General features: G+C 38.3%; 2 protein-coding genes and 1 long non-coding RNA gene across 5 annotated transcripts in view; 2 read left to right on the top strand and 1 right to left on the bottom strand.

Annotated features, from left to right (window-relative positions):
* MED23 (mediator complex subunit 23) overlaps window positions 1–1,532 on the top strand; it is a 42,455-nt gene extending 40,923 nt beyond the window's left edge. For all 3 annotated transcript variants that reach the window (XM_012182907.5, XM_004011322.6, XM_060419654.1), the window contains one exon: window positions 468–1,532. In XM_012182907.5, the coding sequence (XP_012038297.1) occupies window positions 468–635 (168 nt within the window). In that variant the 3' untranslated portion in view covers window positions 636–1,532. The remainder of the gene's footprint in view (window positions 1–467) is intronic.
* Window positions 1,533–2,029: 497 nt separating this feature from the next.
* ARG1 (arginase 1) lies at window positions 2,030–17,348 on the bottom strand. Its single transcript, XM_027972472.3, has 8 exons — window positions 17,226–17,348; window positions 12,092–12,164; window positions 10,773–10,947; window positions 8,543–8,702; window positions 6,698–6,792; window positions 4,768–4,872; window positions 4,414–4,550; window positions 2,030–4,183 (listed from the first exon to the last, which is right to left on the bottom strand). Exons 1-8 carry the CDS (start codon window positions 17,280–17,282, stop codon window positions 4,017–4,019), a joined length of 969 nt encoding a protein of 322 aa, XP_027828273.1. The 5' UTR covers window positions 17,283–17,348; the 3' UTR covers window positions 2,030–4,016.
* LOC105610729 (uncharacterized) overlaps window positions 16,277–17,647 on the top strand; it is an 89,314-nt gene continuing 87,943 nt past the window's right edge. The window contains exon 1 of the long non-coding RNA XR_001435036.4: window positions 16,277–16,380. This is a non-coding gene — a long non-coding RNA (uncharacterized LOC105610729). The remainder of the gene's footprint in view (window positions 16,381–17,647) is intronic.

Genomic DNA, 17,647 nt, shown 5'->3' with positions numbered 1-17,647 from the left:
TTAGTTTGAATTCCAGGTGTAAATCAAAACCAAAAAAAGTTAACTGTATAGATAAATGTTTTGAACCTGAGTTATTCAAAGATCTTTGAAATATAATGGTGCTTTGTGTAAAGATGGCATTTTAAAAGGATGAGTCCCTTGGTGGATGTGTAGAACCCCCAGTGTAAACTCTACCAGCTTTTGGCAGGAGGGTGTATGTTTCTGTTAAGTGTATGCATATATAGATAGATACACATACACAAATGTACATATATATAATATGTGTGTGAGGGACAACACGTGCTTTTTTCAGGTAAGAAAGAAAGAGTTTTATCTGCTTCTGTTAAAACACAAAATAGGAGAGAAACTTCGCATCCACCTGTTCTACCCCCTGGTTTATTGTCTCAGGAAATGTGTAAGTCATCTCTTTAAAAGTGGGAAATTGAACTTCTCTGGTGAAAATGTTTTAATGTGCTTTTGTGTTTTAGGTTGAAAAGATTATCTGTAATTTAAAACCGGCGTTAAAACTCCGTCTTCGATTCATCACTCACATTAGCAAGATGGAACCGGCTGCCGTGCCCCCGCAAGCGGTCAGCAGCGGGTCTCCAGCACCTCAGTCTACTCAGGTGCCGGGGTCCCTGCCAGTGACTCAGTGAAGTAGAGTGTGCTGTGTTGGAAGTAGACTCGAGTCTGTTAAATCTGAACCTGACGGTGCTACATTGTGGTGGGGTAGAGGCAGCGGTGTTCAGATTGTTTCATTTTGATTCATATGGTGAATCTGTTGACTTCCAACTCCTGTCTTCCCTTTGCGTTGTCTCTAAGAGATTAAGTAAACTACACGTTCATGTCCACAACAAGGTATTGGAGCTACCTAGGAATACTGACATATCTGATCAAACAACTTTTACCAGGCACTCTCAATCTTTCCTGTTTTGGCCATTGTTTTTGTTTTTATTTTTTAGTATTAATAACTTACTTAGTCTTCAAATCCAGTTTTAAAGGTACCACACATGTAAAATAGTTATTACAAATTCTTTTATACATAAATCTCTCTTGGTATTTCTTTTCAACAAGAGATTTTTGTCAAGTGAAGGATTCTAGATTTCATTGCATTATAGGAGCAAACACAATTTCATATTCTTTTTAAAATGGCTTAAACTTTTTATCGTAGATTTCCAAGTAAACAGGCTAATATTTCTATTGAGATAGATTGGCAAGTTTTTGCCTTTGCTGTGGACTTGAACTTACTATATGAAATGAGTTGGAAGCCACGTAAGAAAATAACATAACTTAAGAAAATCAACTTTCTTAAGACCTGTTTTTAAAAATAAATCAATTACTTTTCCAGGTTGACACACTTACCTGGCAGATGATGTGATTCTTTGAATTTTTATAGTCTTAAATTTTTTAAGTATTTATATTTTTAAATATCATATACATTTTGGTTCTTTAGAGTTTATTAGATTTTGAGAGACATACTGTTATTTTGGGAGGTGGCATTAAGATTGTAAAAGACTTGGAAAATAATTAGTAAAATCTGTTGAATGAATAAATTGTCTGATTAATTACTTAGTTTGAATGAGCGTCTGCTGGGTGCCAGGCAATGTACTGGCTGGGTTAGAAGAGAGAACTGAGCCACCTCCATGGATTGTACACTATAGTCAGTGACTGACATTAACCTAGGAATTAAGAGGTGCTGATTTTTTTTTTAAAGAATTAGTGAAGTTTAACTGTGAACTTCTGTTTCCAAACCATTCCTCCTAGACCTTTATCTTCTCCATGACTCATATTTTTATAATCATTGGATCTTTATTTGCCATGCAAAGACAGCTTAAAATTTGTATAATGGTATAAATAATTTTTCTAAGCTAATGATATTCTTAAAATTCTCCAGAAATTTTATACTAGAAATGATTTCAAGTATTACTCTTAACCTAGTCTCCATATATTCTTGCTGCCTCAAGGAATATATTACTTTGAGATCCCAGAATAGAAATAATTGTAACAATAGTATTATACAAATAGAATAAAGAGAAAAATTCCATGTCAGTTTCTTAAGGACTTACACATTCCAGTTAATTTTATTAAAAATTCAGTTTTTCCTCTCTAGCTTAAAAAAAGGGAATATGATTTCCCCAAATAGGGTTTTAAGAGGTTAGTATTAATCAGAGACATTAATAGAAGACAGAAGCTTAATTTGTGTTTAGAATACAGCTGAGAAAAAAATACTCATATCCATTACATCCTAAAATTTTTCTTTTTGAAAACTAATGATAACTTTAGAGTGGCTGTGTTCACTAGGCGTTTCTGCAGTGTAGAAATAGTCATATTTGTGCTGTGCGGTTCAATAGTTAGTAGCTCCATGTGCCTGTTAAGCACTTACAGTGTGCAACTGAATATTTTATTAAGCTTTAATTAATGTAACTGCCTGTGACTGCTGTACTGGATAAGGTTCTCTAGAGTAAGATCCATTATAATTGCTCTTATCTAAAAGTTATTCAGTAAAACACTTATTCTACAAAGTCCATAGTGTCAACAGGTTTAAAATTCTGTATTGCAGGTAAACAATCAGATGGTAGAGGCTCTTTAACATATAAAGCTGTTATAACAAGAATAACAAAAGGGAGGGGATATATATGTATATACCTATGGCTGATTCATGTTGAGGTTTGACAGGAAACAGCAAAATTCTGTAAAGCAATTATCTTTCAATAAAAAAAAATAAATTAACTTTTTTAAAAAAGAAAAACAGTAAAAATTCTTTCATGGAGCCTGCTTCATTACAGACTCCACTTTGAGTTCCATGTAAGTTGGAGGAAAGGGAAAGAGTTCACTTCCCTTATTTTGATTCTAGTTTATTTTCACTTACTTTTCCACTTCCTTCACTATATAATAGAGCTGAGATGAGTTTCTAGGATGTTCAGGAGTTCAGCCAGTGAGTACACTCTTAACTGCAATGAATGAAAGGTGGGGCATTTGGAAACTTGGGAAAGTGTTAGTTGCTCAGTTGTGTCTGACTCTTTGGAACCCCTTGGACTGTAGCCTGCCAGGCTTCTCTATCCATGGAATTCTCCAGGCAAGAATACTAGAGTGGGTTGTCATTCTCTTCTCCAGGGGCTCTTCCTGACCCAGGGATCAAAGCCAGGTCTCCTGTATTGCAGGCAGGTTCTTTACCAACTGAAATAAGTGAAAGGTGGAGCATTCGGAAGCCACAGATAATTTTCAGTGAAATCGCAACCTAAATTAGCATATCTTAGAAACAAAAATATTTATTTCTTTCCTCTGTTTCCCAAAAGACTATCTGAATAGCAGCCATGCTTAACATGATATTAACCAATATCATGCTTGAGGTTTAAAAAATGTGAAACATGGTCATCTAACATCAGTGAACTTAGAGATTGCCCAAACCCTATAATAATCCATTTTACAGATGAGGGAACCAGAGCAAAAAAGTGTAAATAACTTAACCAAGGTCTTACAGTGTTTTGGAGATAATAATTTCACAGTGGTTTTTAAAGTATTTATGGTAGTCTTAAGCAGGGTGTGTGTGTGTCAGTATCTGTGTGTTGCCTGTATTTAGAAACTTGTATAGGGATGACAGAATCTTACAAAGAGATAGAGGAGAGCAGTTTCTAGGCATTACAGCTTTGAACAGCATGGAAATATGGTCCCTTTTCAGGTTGGGTAGCTTTATCTCCTGATATCAGGAGTCCCACTATACATGTGGGGGCTGATAAAAGTTTATTTTTAATGCCAGCAAATTTTTATTTCGATATGAATGTATGTTTCTTTAAGAATAAGTCTTCTGCCAAAATGGGAATATAAACTTTTTAATTTCACAAAAGTTAACATTTCCATATCTTGAATTTCACACCAAGAGGGAATAGATACAGTTTATACTAATTGTACTAATATTTACCAAGGCAAAAGATTTTCCTGAAAGACCAAATCTTTGGGATGATAACTGTAACTTTAAACTATTAGATTTGCTAATTATGTCATTTAGCTGTGAGTTTTTTTATATGATGATTCCGTGTTTACTTTGGTGGTCTAAGGTAATCAATAGGTTTGTGGTTACCCTCTCGAGCAACCCCAAAGCAAGCCATGGTTATTGCTACTGTTGTGTTCACTGTTCGAGTCACTTCTTCTGGTGTCTTCCCCAGAGATGGATTCACTTCCATTATATCTAATCCTGAGAGTAAACCTATAACAACAAATGGAAATAATGTAATTTATTTCATAGCTGACATTTATAATTTAGTACAGACTGACTTAAAGTATTATCCAGGAGTGCAAAGAGGTAGTAACAACTGGTATTATGCAGTGGGCATTCAGAAAGTGTCAAGTTGGGGCTTTGTTTTCAGATCAGGGAGGTATCAATATATATTGGCCAGATGTACACTTTCTCTTGTATTCACTCAGAGTTTTGCTCACCTGTTTTGTAAATTTCTTCTGTGATGTAGAGACCTTCTCTGTAAGTCAGACCTCCCTGGACTGGTGTGCCAGTAGCTGGCGTGAAAGACGGGTCCAGTCCATCAACATCAAAGCTCAAATGAATTGGCCTTTTCTTTCTTTTAAAGGGTGGGAAAGGAATTCAGGTTAAAGTTGGTGGTTTAATATTTAGTAGAAAAATACAGTTCTCACTTTGTTTTACAAAAAGTAACAACCCTGTGAACTTTCATGATTATACTTGCAGGCTTTGTTAATAACTTACGTTGACTAGTGTTAGTAGCAAGTCATTTTAATAATATTTATGTTTATACACACACACACACAGAGGCATCATACCTTCCTAGTAGATAGCTGAATGTTTCTTCCATCACCTTGCCAATTCCCAGTTTATCCACTTCAGTCATTGAAAAGTATTTAATTCCCAGAGTTTTCAAAATATAGCTATGAAAGAGAAGATATTAAGATAATCTACAGTTTATAAGGAGGCTGACCCTCTTGTTGCCTTTTAGAGAAAAGATCAGTGTGGTAAGATTCAAAAATTATTTAGGGGGCTTCCCTCGTGGTCCACTGGTTAATAATCCACCTTGCAACGCAACAGACATGGGTTTGATCCCTGGTTTGAAAAGATAGCACGTGCTGCAGAGTGACTAAGCTAGTGTGCCACAACTACACACTGGCACACCAGCGTTCCAGAGCCCATGAGCCATGACTACTGAGCCCGCACGCTGCAACTACTGAAGCCCCCATGCTCTAGAGCCCATGCCCCACAGCAATAGAAACCACATTGAGAAGCCCAAGCACCACAACAGAGTAGCCCCCACTCGCCGCAACTGGAGAAAGGCCATTACTCAGCCATTAAAAAGGATACATTTGAGCCAGTTCTAATGAGATGGATGAAACTGGAGCCGATTATACAGAGTAAAGTAAGCCAGAAAGAAAAACACCAATACAGTATACTAACACATATATACGGAATTTAGAAAGATGGTAATGATAACCCTGTATGTGAGACAAACAAAGAGACACATGTATAGAATGGACTTTTGGACTCTGAGGGAGAGGGAGAGGGTGGGATGATTTGGGAGAATGGCACTGAAACATTTATAATATCATGTAAGAAATGAATTGCCAGTCTATGTTCGATGCAGGATACAGAATGCTTGGGGCTGGTGCACGGGGATGATCCAGAGAGATGATATGGGGTGAGAGGTGAGAGGGGGGTTCAGGATTGGGAACTCAAGTACACCCGTGGCAGATTCATGTCAGTGTATGGCAAAAACAATACAGTATTGTAAAGTAAAAATAAAAATTAAAAAAATTTAAAAAAAGAAAAAAATATATATTTAAGTTTGGTGAACTGTATGTATATATCAATAATTTTTAAACAGCAAGTCAAGGTAAAAATCACCTAAATACATACATATATATCTATATTGTTGCTGTTTAGTTCGTAAGTCTTGTCTGACTCTGCAACCCTATTAACTGTAGCCCACCAGGCTCCTCTGTCCACGGGATTTTCCCAGGCAAGAATACTGCAGTAGGTTGCCATTTCCTTCTCCAGGGGATCTTCCCAACCCAGAAATCAGACCCACGTCTTCTGCATTGGCAGGCAGATTCTTTACTGCTGAGCCACCCGGGAAGCTTATATATGTATATACATGTGTATATAGATACAGGTCTAGATACAGATGGGTTTCCTAGGTGGCTCAGCAATAAAGAATCCACCTGCCAATGCAGGAGACATAAGAGACGGGTTCGATCCCTGGGTTGGAAAGATCCCCTGGAGGAGGGTATGGCAACCCACTCCAGTATTCTTGCCTGGAGAATCCCACAGAAAGAGAAGCCTGGAGGGCTACAGTCCATAAGGTTTCAAAGAGTCAGACATGACTGAAGTGACATAGCATGCACTTAGATACAGATATAGATATATGGGGTTTCCTAGGTGGTGCTAGTGGTACAGAATCTGCCTGCCAATGCAGGAGACTTAAGAGACTATATTCTCTTATCTCTATCCCTGGGTGGGGAAGATCCCCCGGAGGAGGAAATGTGAATCCACTCCAGTATTCTTGCTGGGAGAATCCCATGAACAGAGGAGCCTGGCAGGCATGGGGTCGCAAAGAGTCGGGCACAACTGAGCGTCTGAGCACACAAATATAGATATATAGAGTTGGTGCTGAAAATAATATTTTCTCGTTGACTTGACCAGCACGCCTAACATGAGAAAGGACAAAAAAGGAAGGTAAACCACATCAAGGAGTAAACTTACTGTTCCCCAGGGTCCACATCTCTCAGACCAATATACACAATGTCTTTGGCAGATATGCAGGGAGCCAACCAGTGGAATCCTGGGACCTCGGGCATCTAGAATTGCAATGGTTCCATTGGGTTATATATGCTTCTCTTGAGCAAATCTTACATTGAAAGCTAAGGACACATGTTAGATTGCATGTATCTTATATTCAGAACATAATATTCAAGGAAATCATTAAAATATAGTAGAAAATTAGGAAGAGAATTTCTGTCCTCCTGTGCTACCCTTGGTTGCTTTGGCCTTACCCAGCCTCGCCTGGTAGCCCAGATCTAACCTGAACCATTTGTCAGCATTTACCTGCTCTACACTCCTTTTCCACTGGGCCCTGTTTTCCTGGAACTCTTCTATAAAGAAATCAGTGTGCTTTCGTAGCTTCCTTCTTTTCTTCTCTTTCTCAAGAAAGACTTTATCCAGAGGATGGTTTAGAGTGGCTGATGAAAATTTTCAATCAGACCTTTGGTTTGACTATGTCTTCAAATGTCCTAGAGCCTAGCTTGGCTGTTCTCATGAGCTAACAATGCATTTGCAGGTGTATAAACCAATCATGTTGCTCATCTGTTTGGAAAATATTGCTGCTGACATTTAACATAAGGAGGTTTGGATCCCCAAGTATCATCACATTGTCCAATTTACTACAATTGTATCAGTAAAAATTGTTTTATTGGTAGCATATCAATACAGTGTTAAATCTTATTCTGAAATTTCATCTTACATTTTTTAGAAAAGAAGTTTCCAGGGAGCAAGGAGATAGTTCTCCCTCTTCTGGTTTAGACATGTGTTTCTCATAGCAAAGATGTTAAATAATAAGCCACCATAATCTGCATTTAAAATCTCCATGTTTGAAAAGGCCCTGTATTGTGAAGGGGACACTTGGTTAGGATGAGAGGCTGTGGGTTGTGTAACAGAAAGAGGAGGCACCAGGAGCAAAGTTATGGTCCTTGCCTTTCTCCACATTTGGTGTGTGTGTGTTACTCTGAACCTTGCTCGCTTGGTCATAAAGGATGCCTCTCTGCCCCACCTAAGAATCAAAAGGATGGGGACGCTGAGGACTGAGGGCTCTTGCCCACCCAGCGAGGAGCAAGCACACCGTCTATGGCCTCCCTCCCTCCACAGTCACCCGCTAGTCTGCCTCGCCCCGACCTTGTGCTGCCTTCCCTTTCTAGAAGGATTATGTATCTGAGACAGCAGGCTGTGCCCTAAACCCTGTCCCCTCTGTCACCAACCCTTAGAACTTCTTCACTTAAGGTCTTCATCTCTCTAAATCTAAAGATGTAAGGGGCCAAATCTCATGCTCAGATGACTGTAGGAACAGAGACAGCACCCATGGAAGAAGTCTGGAGAGCACCGTGGTCCTGGGAACACAGGCCTTGCCAAGAATTCATACTGCCTTAGGGGAAGGCTCTAAACTGTAAGCAACCATATTCTCCACTTAGGAGTGGAGAATTGTGTTCCACCTTTCTGAGAGCAGAGAATCTACATAAACTATTTGGAATTCTGAGAGGAAAAAAAAAAAATAATCAAAAGGGAAGCTACTCCTGAAGTCAGTTTGCAAATTATTAAAAACGTAGAGATACAGAGTCTAACTCTGTATCTGAGTCTAACTCTGTCCACCTCCCCCCGACCACCCCACCCCCGCCCCCATCACCACCCCCCACCCCCACCATTGCTTATCAGCTGCTGAGAAAATGGTTTGAAAATTAATGAAGAATAAAATGGCACAGGGGTTCTTACTTCCTTTCTGGCTTCTGAACTTCTGCTGAAGATAATTCTTTTGTAACAAAATACCAACCAGCTGTTTACCTTTTCCTTTAGTTCCTTCAGAAGGAAAGACACAGGTTGTCCATGCAAGTTCCCACTTGCGGTTGTCAGTGGAGTGTTGATGTCAGTGTGAGCATCCACCCAAATGACACAGAGATCTGGGTGGACCCTGGCATGGCCAAAGATGCTACCAATCGCCAAACTTTAAAGGAAAAGAAGTTTGTGTGAACATCAGGTTTGCAGTCATCAGCATGTTTATCATATCATTTACACAATATTGTTGCCTGATTTTCCTTTAAGTCAAAGTGGCTAATATTTCTGAGAGATTTTAAACTGAAGATCACAATTAAACAATCACAATAGAGAAAGTATACATAACACAATATTTACTAACAAGTTATATTTATTCACTGTAACGGCGTTACTAAAAAAACTTTCATTTTTCTTCAAAACCACCTTCTAATAAAATTGCAAATTCTAGTTTCACTAAAAATTAAATGTGTGAAAAGACAGTAGCCACACAAGAAGTTTTTCAGCATGAGCTATCACTCAGTTCTCAGGGTTAAAACAGGCTCATTTTCTGTACTCTCATCTCTCTTGGTAAATACTTAATTCTCCCAAGTGAATTATGACAGAGTCCTCCCATTTTTCTTAAAATCCAATTATTTTACAATTGGGGAACATAACTCAGAACCCTAACATCTACTTCAGCCAGTGTACCCTGGATGCTCACTCTATTCAACGTTCAGATCCTCTGCTGGAACTTTCGAGTCTCCTGCTATGTATTTAAGGACTCATTCTTAGGCGGGTCCAGAACCCTCAAAATCCATCTCAAACACTCCAAGCTCCAGGAGACTTGCCAGAATGGCAAAGCTAAGTAGTATCTTACACAAAAGTTAAAAGACCAGGATTTGCCATACATTGTCTGCATTCTCCCACTCGTGAATGCTCAGGAACCCTCCAGAGAACCGTGAACTTTCAGACTCAGTCCTTGGGGTTCAGGTATTGATGATTCAGCCTGCTGTTTGTCTTTCCCTTCAGGTTTGTTTTCCTTTGTCCATGTGCCACTCTTAAAATTTCCACTTACAAATTTTTTTACTTAAAGAGAGCTCCGGTTACTCAATGTGAGTTTTGTCGCAGAAGTCTTGAAAACACTTTGGCTTTCAAGGAAAATATGGAGGGGGCTGAAGTAATTGACTCCTGCATTAAGAAGCATTGTAATCTTTGTACTTTTGATCTAATTGTACTTCTGATTGCATGTCCTGGATTCCTTGAGAGTAAACATGGGAAGACTCACGCACAAACATTATCTTTGCCACATTATTCATAATGGTGAAATTTGAAAATAACCTGAATATCTGACAACATGGATATATATATATATATATATATATATATATATATATACACACATACATATATATAGAGAGAGAGATCATACCTAGATGAAATATCAAGCAACAGTAAAAAATTATGTTCGTGTGTATTGTGAGGTATTAATAACATAAGGAAATCTGTAGTGTAGATGAAGAACAAAACAGGATAACACATACAATTGTTCAAATTATATACAAGGGAAAAATTATGGCAGGAAGGAAATATAACAGATTTTCAAAATTCTAATAGAAATGGTTTTTAGAGAACTACAATTGCCACTGTTTTTTTCTTTTATACAGCGACTCTTTGCGACCCGTGGACTGTAGCCCACCAAGCTCCTCCGTCCATGGGATTCTCCAGGCAAAATACTGGAGTGGGTTGCCATTTCCTTCTCCATGGGATCTTCCCGACCCAGGGATCAAACCCAGGTCTCCTGCATTGGACAAAGACGCTTTAACCTCTGCGCCACCAGGGAAGCCCCAATGCATGTGTATTTCAAAAATTCGATAATTATTACTTTGATAGTGGGAAACATGCTTTAATTGTTGATGTAAATAAGTTATTTCTGTTATCACTAATTAAGTACAATAGGCTGACTTAATTTCCTCAGTACTTATTTATTTAGGAATGTAAGCTTGAGTATTTTGCTGAAATCCATTCACATACCATGTATTTTCTGCTGTCATAGAAAAAGGTCATAACAGACTTCAAATGGAGGGAAGTTTTTGTTTCCAAAATAAAGTAGTAATCAATAAAATTAAACAAGGCAGAAAATGTGGTATAAAGTATTGACCAACACTTTCCTTTCCTATTTTCTCTCTTCTCATGGTTTTGGTTATACTTCCTTCACCGTATTTATACCAGACTCCCATAGAGATAAACATTAAAAAAAGACCTGTGGTCTCCGCCCAGGACAAGGCTGATCCTTCCAGTCTTCTTGACTTCCGCCACCACATCAGCCAGCTTTTCATTTGCTTTTCCCACACACCTTGGATTCTTCACCATTTGAAAGGGACTGTCATCAAGGTTATCGGCAAAGGACAGGTCCCCGTAATCTTTCACATCACACTCTATAATTAAAAGTTTTAGGTTACTAAAGGAGATTATAAAACAGACTGTAGGATGATTCCAACTTTACCAAATAGCTGTTATTCGAAAAAAAGAACCCGGAATGGCTATAAAACCTACTGAAAGTAAAACCATATGCACTATTACCTGACATCATCATCCCAACCTCACTGCACACCGGTGCCTGCTGTATCCTGGGTTCTACACCGCTGTCTGCTATATACTGGGTTCTCTGCAAATTCTTCTTGACTCAAGTCAGTTAGGTTAGCCATGAAAATGTAACAGTGATAAGCTGGTTTGGCCTTGACACATGGCGACACTGTCTTGGGTTCTGTTTGTGTGCTGTTCACTTTTCTATGATGTTTGTTTTGTGTAGGTAATAAAAGGCTGCTTTTTAAAAATATATTTATACATATATGTATATATATGGCTTCCCAGGTGGCTCAGTGGTGAAATGTCCACCTGCCAAGTAGAAGACCTGGCTTTGATCTCTGGGTTGGGAAGATCCCCTGGAGAAGGAAATGACAACCCCTTCCAGTATTCTTGCCTGGAGAATCACATGGACAGAGGAGCCTGACCAGCTTCAGTCCAAGGGGTCACAAAAGAGTTGGACACAACTTAGCAACTGAAGAGCAACAATATATATTTATGCCCAGAAAAAAAAGACACTGATATTTTCTCAACTTCCTTATACTATATTAAGAGCCCTTGGTTTCATCCCAAGCTGTTATCCAACTGAAGCCACTCAGCTTCCTACTCTACCTGCCCATTGTACCTGCCTCGTAATGAGATTGTCTGAATTAAATAAGAATATATGATTAGCTTAATGCTTCCATGAGGTCAGGAAATAAAGGCTCTATTTTCATACTTTTTAAATAAAGAAATTACAGGTAACCTAAAGATTCTAAAGACCTAGACTATAGACCTAGACTATATAGTAGAGGGTTGAGAGGTACAAACTATTACAAATAAAATAAGCTACAAGGATATAATGTACAACATAGGAAATACAGCCAACATTTTACAATAACTGTAAGTGGAGTATAACCTTCAAAATTATGAATCACTATATTGTATAAATATGTAACATATAATATTGTACATCAACTATACTTTAATTAAAAAATTGATTAAGTAAACAGTTACCTAATTCTTTAAGTTTCTCAAGCAGACCAGCCTTTCTCAGTACTGTAGGGCCTTCTTCCACCCCTCCTCGTGGCTGAACAATGAAAACATAGAGTAATTCAGACATTATCATATCATCAAACCCCCACAATAGAAACCTTTTTCATTAATCAGTTGAAGAGTAACTATCACTTTTTGAGTACCTACAGGGTCAGGAATTTACATGATCTCACTGTCATCACAGCGAGGTAGATTGAATTACTTCTATGTCAAATATGAAAATATAGAATCAAAACTTTCCTACAGGCACACAGAGAACAAGTGGCAGAGCCTTAGTTCACATCCAGGTGGTTTGGATCACAAAACTTGCAGGTTCTCTTCTCCATCACATTATGTTACCAACACAGTGGACACAGTTTGTACAAAAGCACTCTGAGAGATAGAGATACAATGATCCAAAAGAGAGGGCTTTTGTGTTTGAGTGACTCACAAGTGAATAGGGGATTTGGATATTTATTAATAATTCCAATTATAATACTTAGAGATTTGCATCAACACAGTTACAAGATATTGTAACCACAAAAACAGGATGTTCCTAACCCTGTCAGGGGTGGAGAAGTTTCGGAGAAGTCTGCAGGGAACAGGCTGACACTTCTGCTGAGTCCTGCAACATGAGTATGTCATTCAGGAAAATAGTTGGGGTGACGAAGAAACTTTGCAAACCTGGAGAACAGCTTGAGTCAAAACATAAAGTGAATAAAAAGAGCATGACATCAGACAGACCTACGTGCAGGTCCGCATGGTAGTAAGTTAGGGCTCTTGCGGAGAAAGGAGGCAGCAGGGAAAATCATCACTTGGGAGATGAACTCACAAAGACCAACCCACTATTTCAAGTTTTGACCTGTTTAAGCATGGTTGGCACAATTCTACCTTTGCTCTTTTTACACTGGGGAAGCTACCACGCTTCTTCCTTGCAGTAAGTCTTCTCCAGCCTCCTGGCAGATAAGCCATCTAAAGAAATAGTTCTTTTATGTGTCTCTCTGATTCCAATTTCCAACAAGGCTTTTCAATAGAGAAAGTTACTCTGCGCTGTTAGGTGGGAGTGAAAAAGTGAAAGTGTTAGTCACTCAGTCGTGTCCCACACTTTGCGACCTCATGGACTATAGCCCACCAGGCTCCTCTGTCCATGAAATTCTCCAGGCCAGAATATTGGAGAGGGGCTGTCCTTCTGGATTCCCTTCTCCAGGGGATCTTCCCAAACCATGAACGCACCCTTGCTTCTTATGCCTCCTGCGCCTCACCACTAGTGCCGCCTGGGAAGCCTGCCATCATGCGGGAAGATGTGCCAACAGACACCTGTGCCTATCCTCAGGGTTGCACTGTGGCACCAAACTAAGTGGAAATTCCTCCCACCTCAAATACCAGATGACTTGCCCTGACTACCAGGCAAATCCTCCATGTCAAGTTCCTGTCCCTGGCAGCAAGGGTCTCCCCCCCAACACCATGCTCAGCCAGACACATTTGCTCCTTCACTTCACTGCCTTTTTTTGTTTGTTTGTTTAATATATATATTTTATTGAAGTGTAGTTGACTTAACAGTGCTTCAGGTTCACAGCAAAGTGATTCAGTTATACATATACACAAATATTATTTTTGAAATTTTCCATTATAGGTTATTACAAGATATTGACTATAGTTCCCTGTGCTATACAGTAAACCTTTGTTGCTTGTTGCATATCTTTTTTTTTACTAGAAATCTAGCATTCTATTCATATTAAGTCAAACAAGTGGAATCAAAATGTTATAAATTTTTTAGTTAGGCTACAATTTGTAAGTTTTCTGATATATATTATACATACTATTTACAAGTATACAAAAACTCTGCCTGATAAAGGCTTGAGAAAGAAAAAAAGATGGAGAAATTGGAAAACAAGCTAAATGAAATGAGAGCACTGAATATGAAATAGAAAAAGTGAAATGAGCTAGATAAAAGATCATCATATAGTCTAGTTGTTTTTAAATATGGCTGCTCATTGGAAACATATCTGGAGCTTTGGAGAAACAAAAAATACCTGGACATTTGTATTTTTTCAAAAAAATTTCAAGATAATTCAGATACACTTCTGTATTTTAAAAAGTGATTACATGTTTTCCTATTAAATGGTAGTTTTGATGATATAGACTTCTATTATTTGTCCAATGACAAATCATAATATAATGTACTAAGTGAGTAACAGGTACATAATCAGAATAGTAAAAGATGCTTATCAGTTTTCACAATCAATAGCCAGACAGAAAATAAAAGATAATTACAACCGCAAGCCATAATAGGACTGCCTTTTTTTATGACTCCCGCCTTTACGCCCTCAACAAGTAGGTACAATTTCTTCTTCTTTAAACTCCAATACAGCGCTACTTGGCTGAAATTTTGCCTTGATTTTGAGTTATTTGTCATTGTTTTCTCTCCTTTATTAGATTTCTGTCCAATTTTCTCTACACTTCCAGCACTGTATTTTTTAGTATACAGCTGATACTTAGTAGATGTCCAAAAATTGTCAGTTTCATAAAACTCCCTGACTTTTGCCCTCTCCCTTTCAAATTTTGAAACAAATCTTAAATACTCCTGACAAATAAACTTATTTACAAAACAACATAGGCTGACAAACATAGAAAGCAAACTTATGGCTACCAAAGGGGAGATAGAGATGAGGGGATAAATTAGGAGTTTGGGATTAAAATATGCACACTATTATATACAAAATAGATAACCAGAGAGGACCTACTGTAGGGCACAGAGAACTATATTCAATATCTTGTAATAACCTTCAATGGAAAAAAATTAAGATTATATATATATATAACTAAATCAAAAATAAGACCACTCTGAACTTTCAGAATTATTTAAGAAAAAAAAGAAGAAATCTTATACAACCCCTTAACTGATACTAAAATTCCTCCTCCGGATCTGTATAGGATTGACCAGGACAACCTCCCCTCCCCCACACAGATGCTCAAGTGCCTTACATTAAATGACAGTAAAGACATTCCCACAGATATGGAGGGCTGGCTGTATATTTACAATAGCACAGTTGTTCAGCTTCCCAGAGTGACACTTTCTAGCTTTTATCCTCTATCTGATTTAAAATGCTTCTCATGTTCGGTCTTTCCTCATTGTTCTTTGTTAGCACTGCTGACTTTGAGACTAGGCTCCAATCCCTAATTGACCACAACTCCAAGATCCGCTGTAGAACTAAAGATGTAACGGCTCAGGTCAGGAGCACAGGCTTTGGTATCAGTGTCTGGAATTACACAGTCAAAGCGGCGTGACCTTGAACACATTGCCATAGCCCTCTGAGCCTTAGCTAACACAATGGGACAATAGATAAAATACGTACTTCATTTTCGGTCCCCACCCCCTCCCCTCAACCACTGCCCTGCAAGGGCGTGGGGCTGACGATGGAGTTCTTTCTCAGACTCAACCTTCTAGTCATCTGCCCTTTAATCCTCTCCTTTGCTTGTTTATCCAAATTTTACGTCCCTTGACTGAAGACAGAAATTTATATGTTGGCTGATTTTTCCCTTCTATGCTATGGCGTAGAGTAGAAAAATCTCTTAAGACAAAGCTTCATTCTTGTGTTGTGTGTGTGTGTGTGTGTGTGTGTGTGTGTATGGGTCGGAAGTGTCTTACTCTTGCATGGCGCCATGTTTTAATAAGGAGGGGCTGTAGAGGCGGGAGGAAGAATCATGGAGAAAGGAAAATGCACCAGGCTATGTTTCAAAATGTTATCCCCTAGAGGGGCTGTTATCATCAGCACGTGGCCTTCTGCTGGGGTCCAGGGATCAGAGCATGTCTAGCCATTTCCTCCCTCCCTCTCTCCCTTTCTTTCTCCCTTTCTCCCTCTCCCCACCTCTTTTCTTTTTCTTTTTCTTTTTCTTTTTTAATCAGTTATTTTATTGTGATTTTTGTTAGAACCTGTCATTATAGGTGAGCACATTGTGGAATTTGTGATTAAGCCCAGCATTACAAGAAATACCTCTTTGTCAGCAAAACTTCCCTGTGTTTCGGGAGAGAATTTTGAAAGATTTCCAAGGGAAGTGAAGCAGTTTTGACTGACATTTCAAATGCAGTTTGCATCTCTAACCTCTGACCTGTCCCAATTTGTTTTGTAATAAAAAAAAAAGTCACAGAGTGCAAAGCAAGAGTTCAGAACTAAGAGAAGCAATACACTGCTCAGTTGGGCAAACAGAAAGTTCTAAGAAACCCGAGAAACCTCATTTAAAACAACCACAACCTCAAAAAAATCTGCATGGTGAGTTTTAATTCACACTTTATCTTATTTGCTTTTGTTTCATTCTTCCCCCACCCCTTTAGCACAGACACTTGGAGGAGCTGAAGATATCTGTAATCTCATTAGATTTACCAGAATGAGTGTGCCTGGGCAAGAAAAAAAAAAAAAGACAGTATATTAAGTGTTGCTTGCATGTTTTAGAACTTGGGAGTTTGATAAATCCAATAGTCTTTTCAATGTGATCAATCTGTAGGTGGGTTTCCTTTTCCGCTTTTCTTTTTTCATCCCTCAAAAAGAGGTACGCAAAGAACTCCACCTAATCCATGAATCAACACTTTTATAGAATCATTAAAGCTCTAAAATAATATAAATAACTCAAAATGTTGATAAATCAATAATATTTAGTTTATTCACATTTTTAAAATTTACCACCCATCTATGAATTTTTCTAGGTATTAATTACATAACTAAAAAATATATTTTCTTAAAATTCTATCTCCTTCTACATATACCCAGTAACACCAATAGCGATAAGAGCATGGGAATCTAAATGAGTAGCTACAAGGCAGAAATAGTCTATTTCCACTCAAATAAAATTATTTTCTCAAAAAATGAGGAAAAGTTCGGCAGATTTAAATAAAACTGGCTGTGGCTGGGATTAGGTGTTATAGTTATAAATCTAATGTTATGAGTGGATATGTGACCATAATTATACAATGATGTAAAATGATGAAAAGACTTTAATATAAATTTCAGGTCAGGTTGTATCAGGCTGTTTAACTAACCAGACAGTAACACCTTACTAATTTTGAAATTTGTAACTTTTCTCATAAACTGCAATTATTCAAAGCCAGGTTTTGACTCACCTGGCCCTTTGAGAAAGGAGCTCCAATGACCCCTATGGACTGTGGCTTGGAACTCATGCTCCAACACTGCTCACCGCCGCACCCGAGGTCTCCAGGTAGTCGTCAGTCTCTGCAACTCTCAATGGCGGAGGGCACATATTTTTTTCTATTTATAATTGAGTTGAATCTGTTTACTCTAATGAGGAAGAGTGGCTCCACCTACTGAACCAACGCGACAGTCAAGTGAAGTCCAGCACATTCATACTTGGAATAACTTTGAGTCCTCCTGAATCTAGGTCTCTAATTAATTAAGGTCATTCATGGAGCCAGTTCACACCCAGCTCACAAAGGCACCTGGTAACATTAATCTTTCCTAATCATAACCATGATTTCTTAATCATAGTCATCTTTTCCGATCATAATTAATTATAACCACAGAAGAA

The sequence above is a fragment of the Ovis aries genome, chromosome 8 (genome assembly GCF_016772045.2).
Source record: "Ovis aries strain OAR_USU_Benz2616 breed Rambouillet chromosome 8, ARS-UI_Ramb_v3.0, whole genome shotgun sequence".
In the NCBI taxonomy this organism is placed as follows: Eukaryota; Metazoa; Chordata; class Mammalia; order Artiodactyla; family Bovidae; genus Ovis; species Ovis aries.
This window is presented reverse-complemented; position numbering and strand designations above follow the sequence as displayed.

Excerpts from the sequence above, each read along its gene's own strand:
- ARG1 (XM_027972472.3), bottom strand. The coding sequence starts at position 17,282 with ATGAGTTCCAAGCCACAGTCCATAGGGGTCATTGGAGCTCCTTTCTCA. Across the intron at positions 10,948-12,091 it reads TGAGAAACTTAAAGAATTAG|AGTGTGATGTGAAAGATTAC; the intron begins GTAACTGTTTAC and ends TTTTAATTATAG. Across the intron at positions 4,873-6,697 it reads GATGTGGACCCTGGGGAACA|CTATATTTTGAAAACTCTGG; the intron begins GTAAGTTTACTC and ends TCTCTTTCATAG.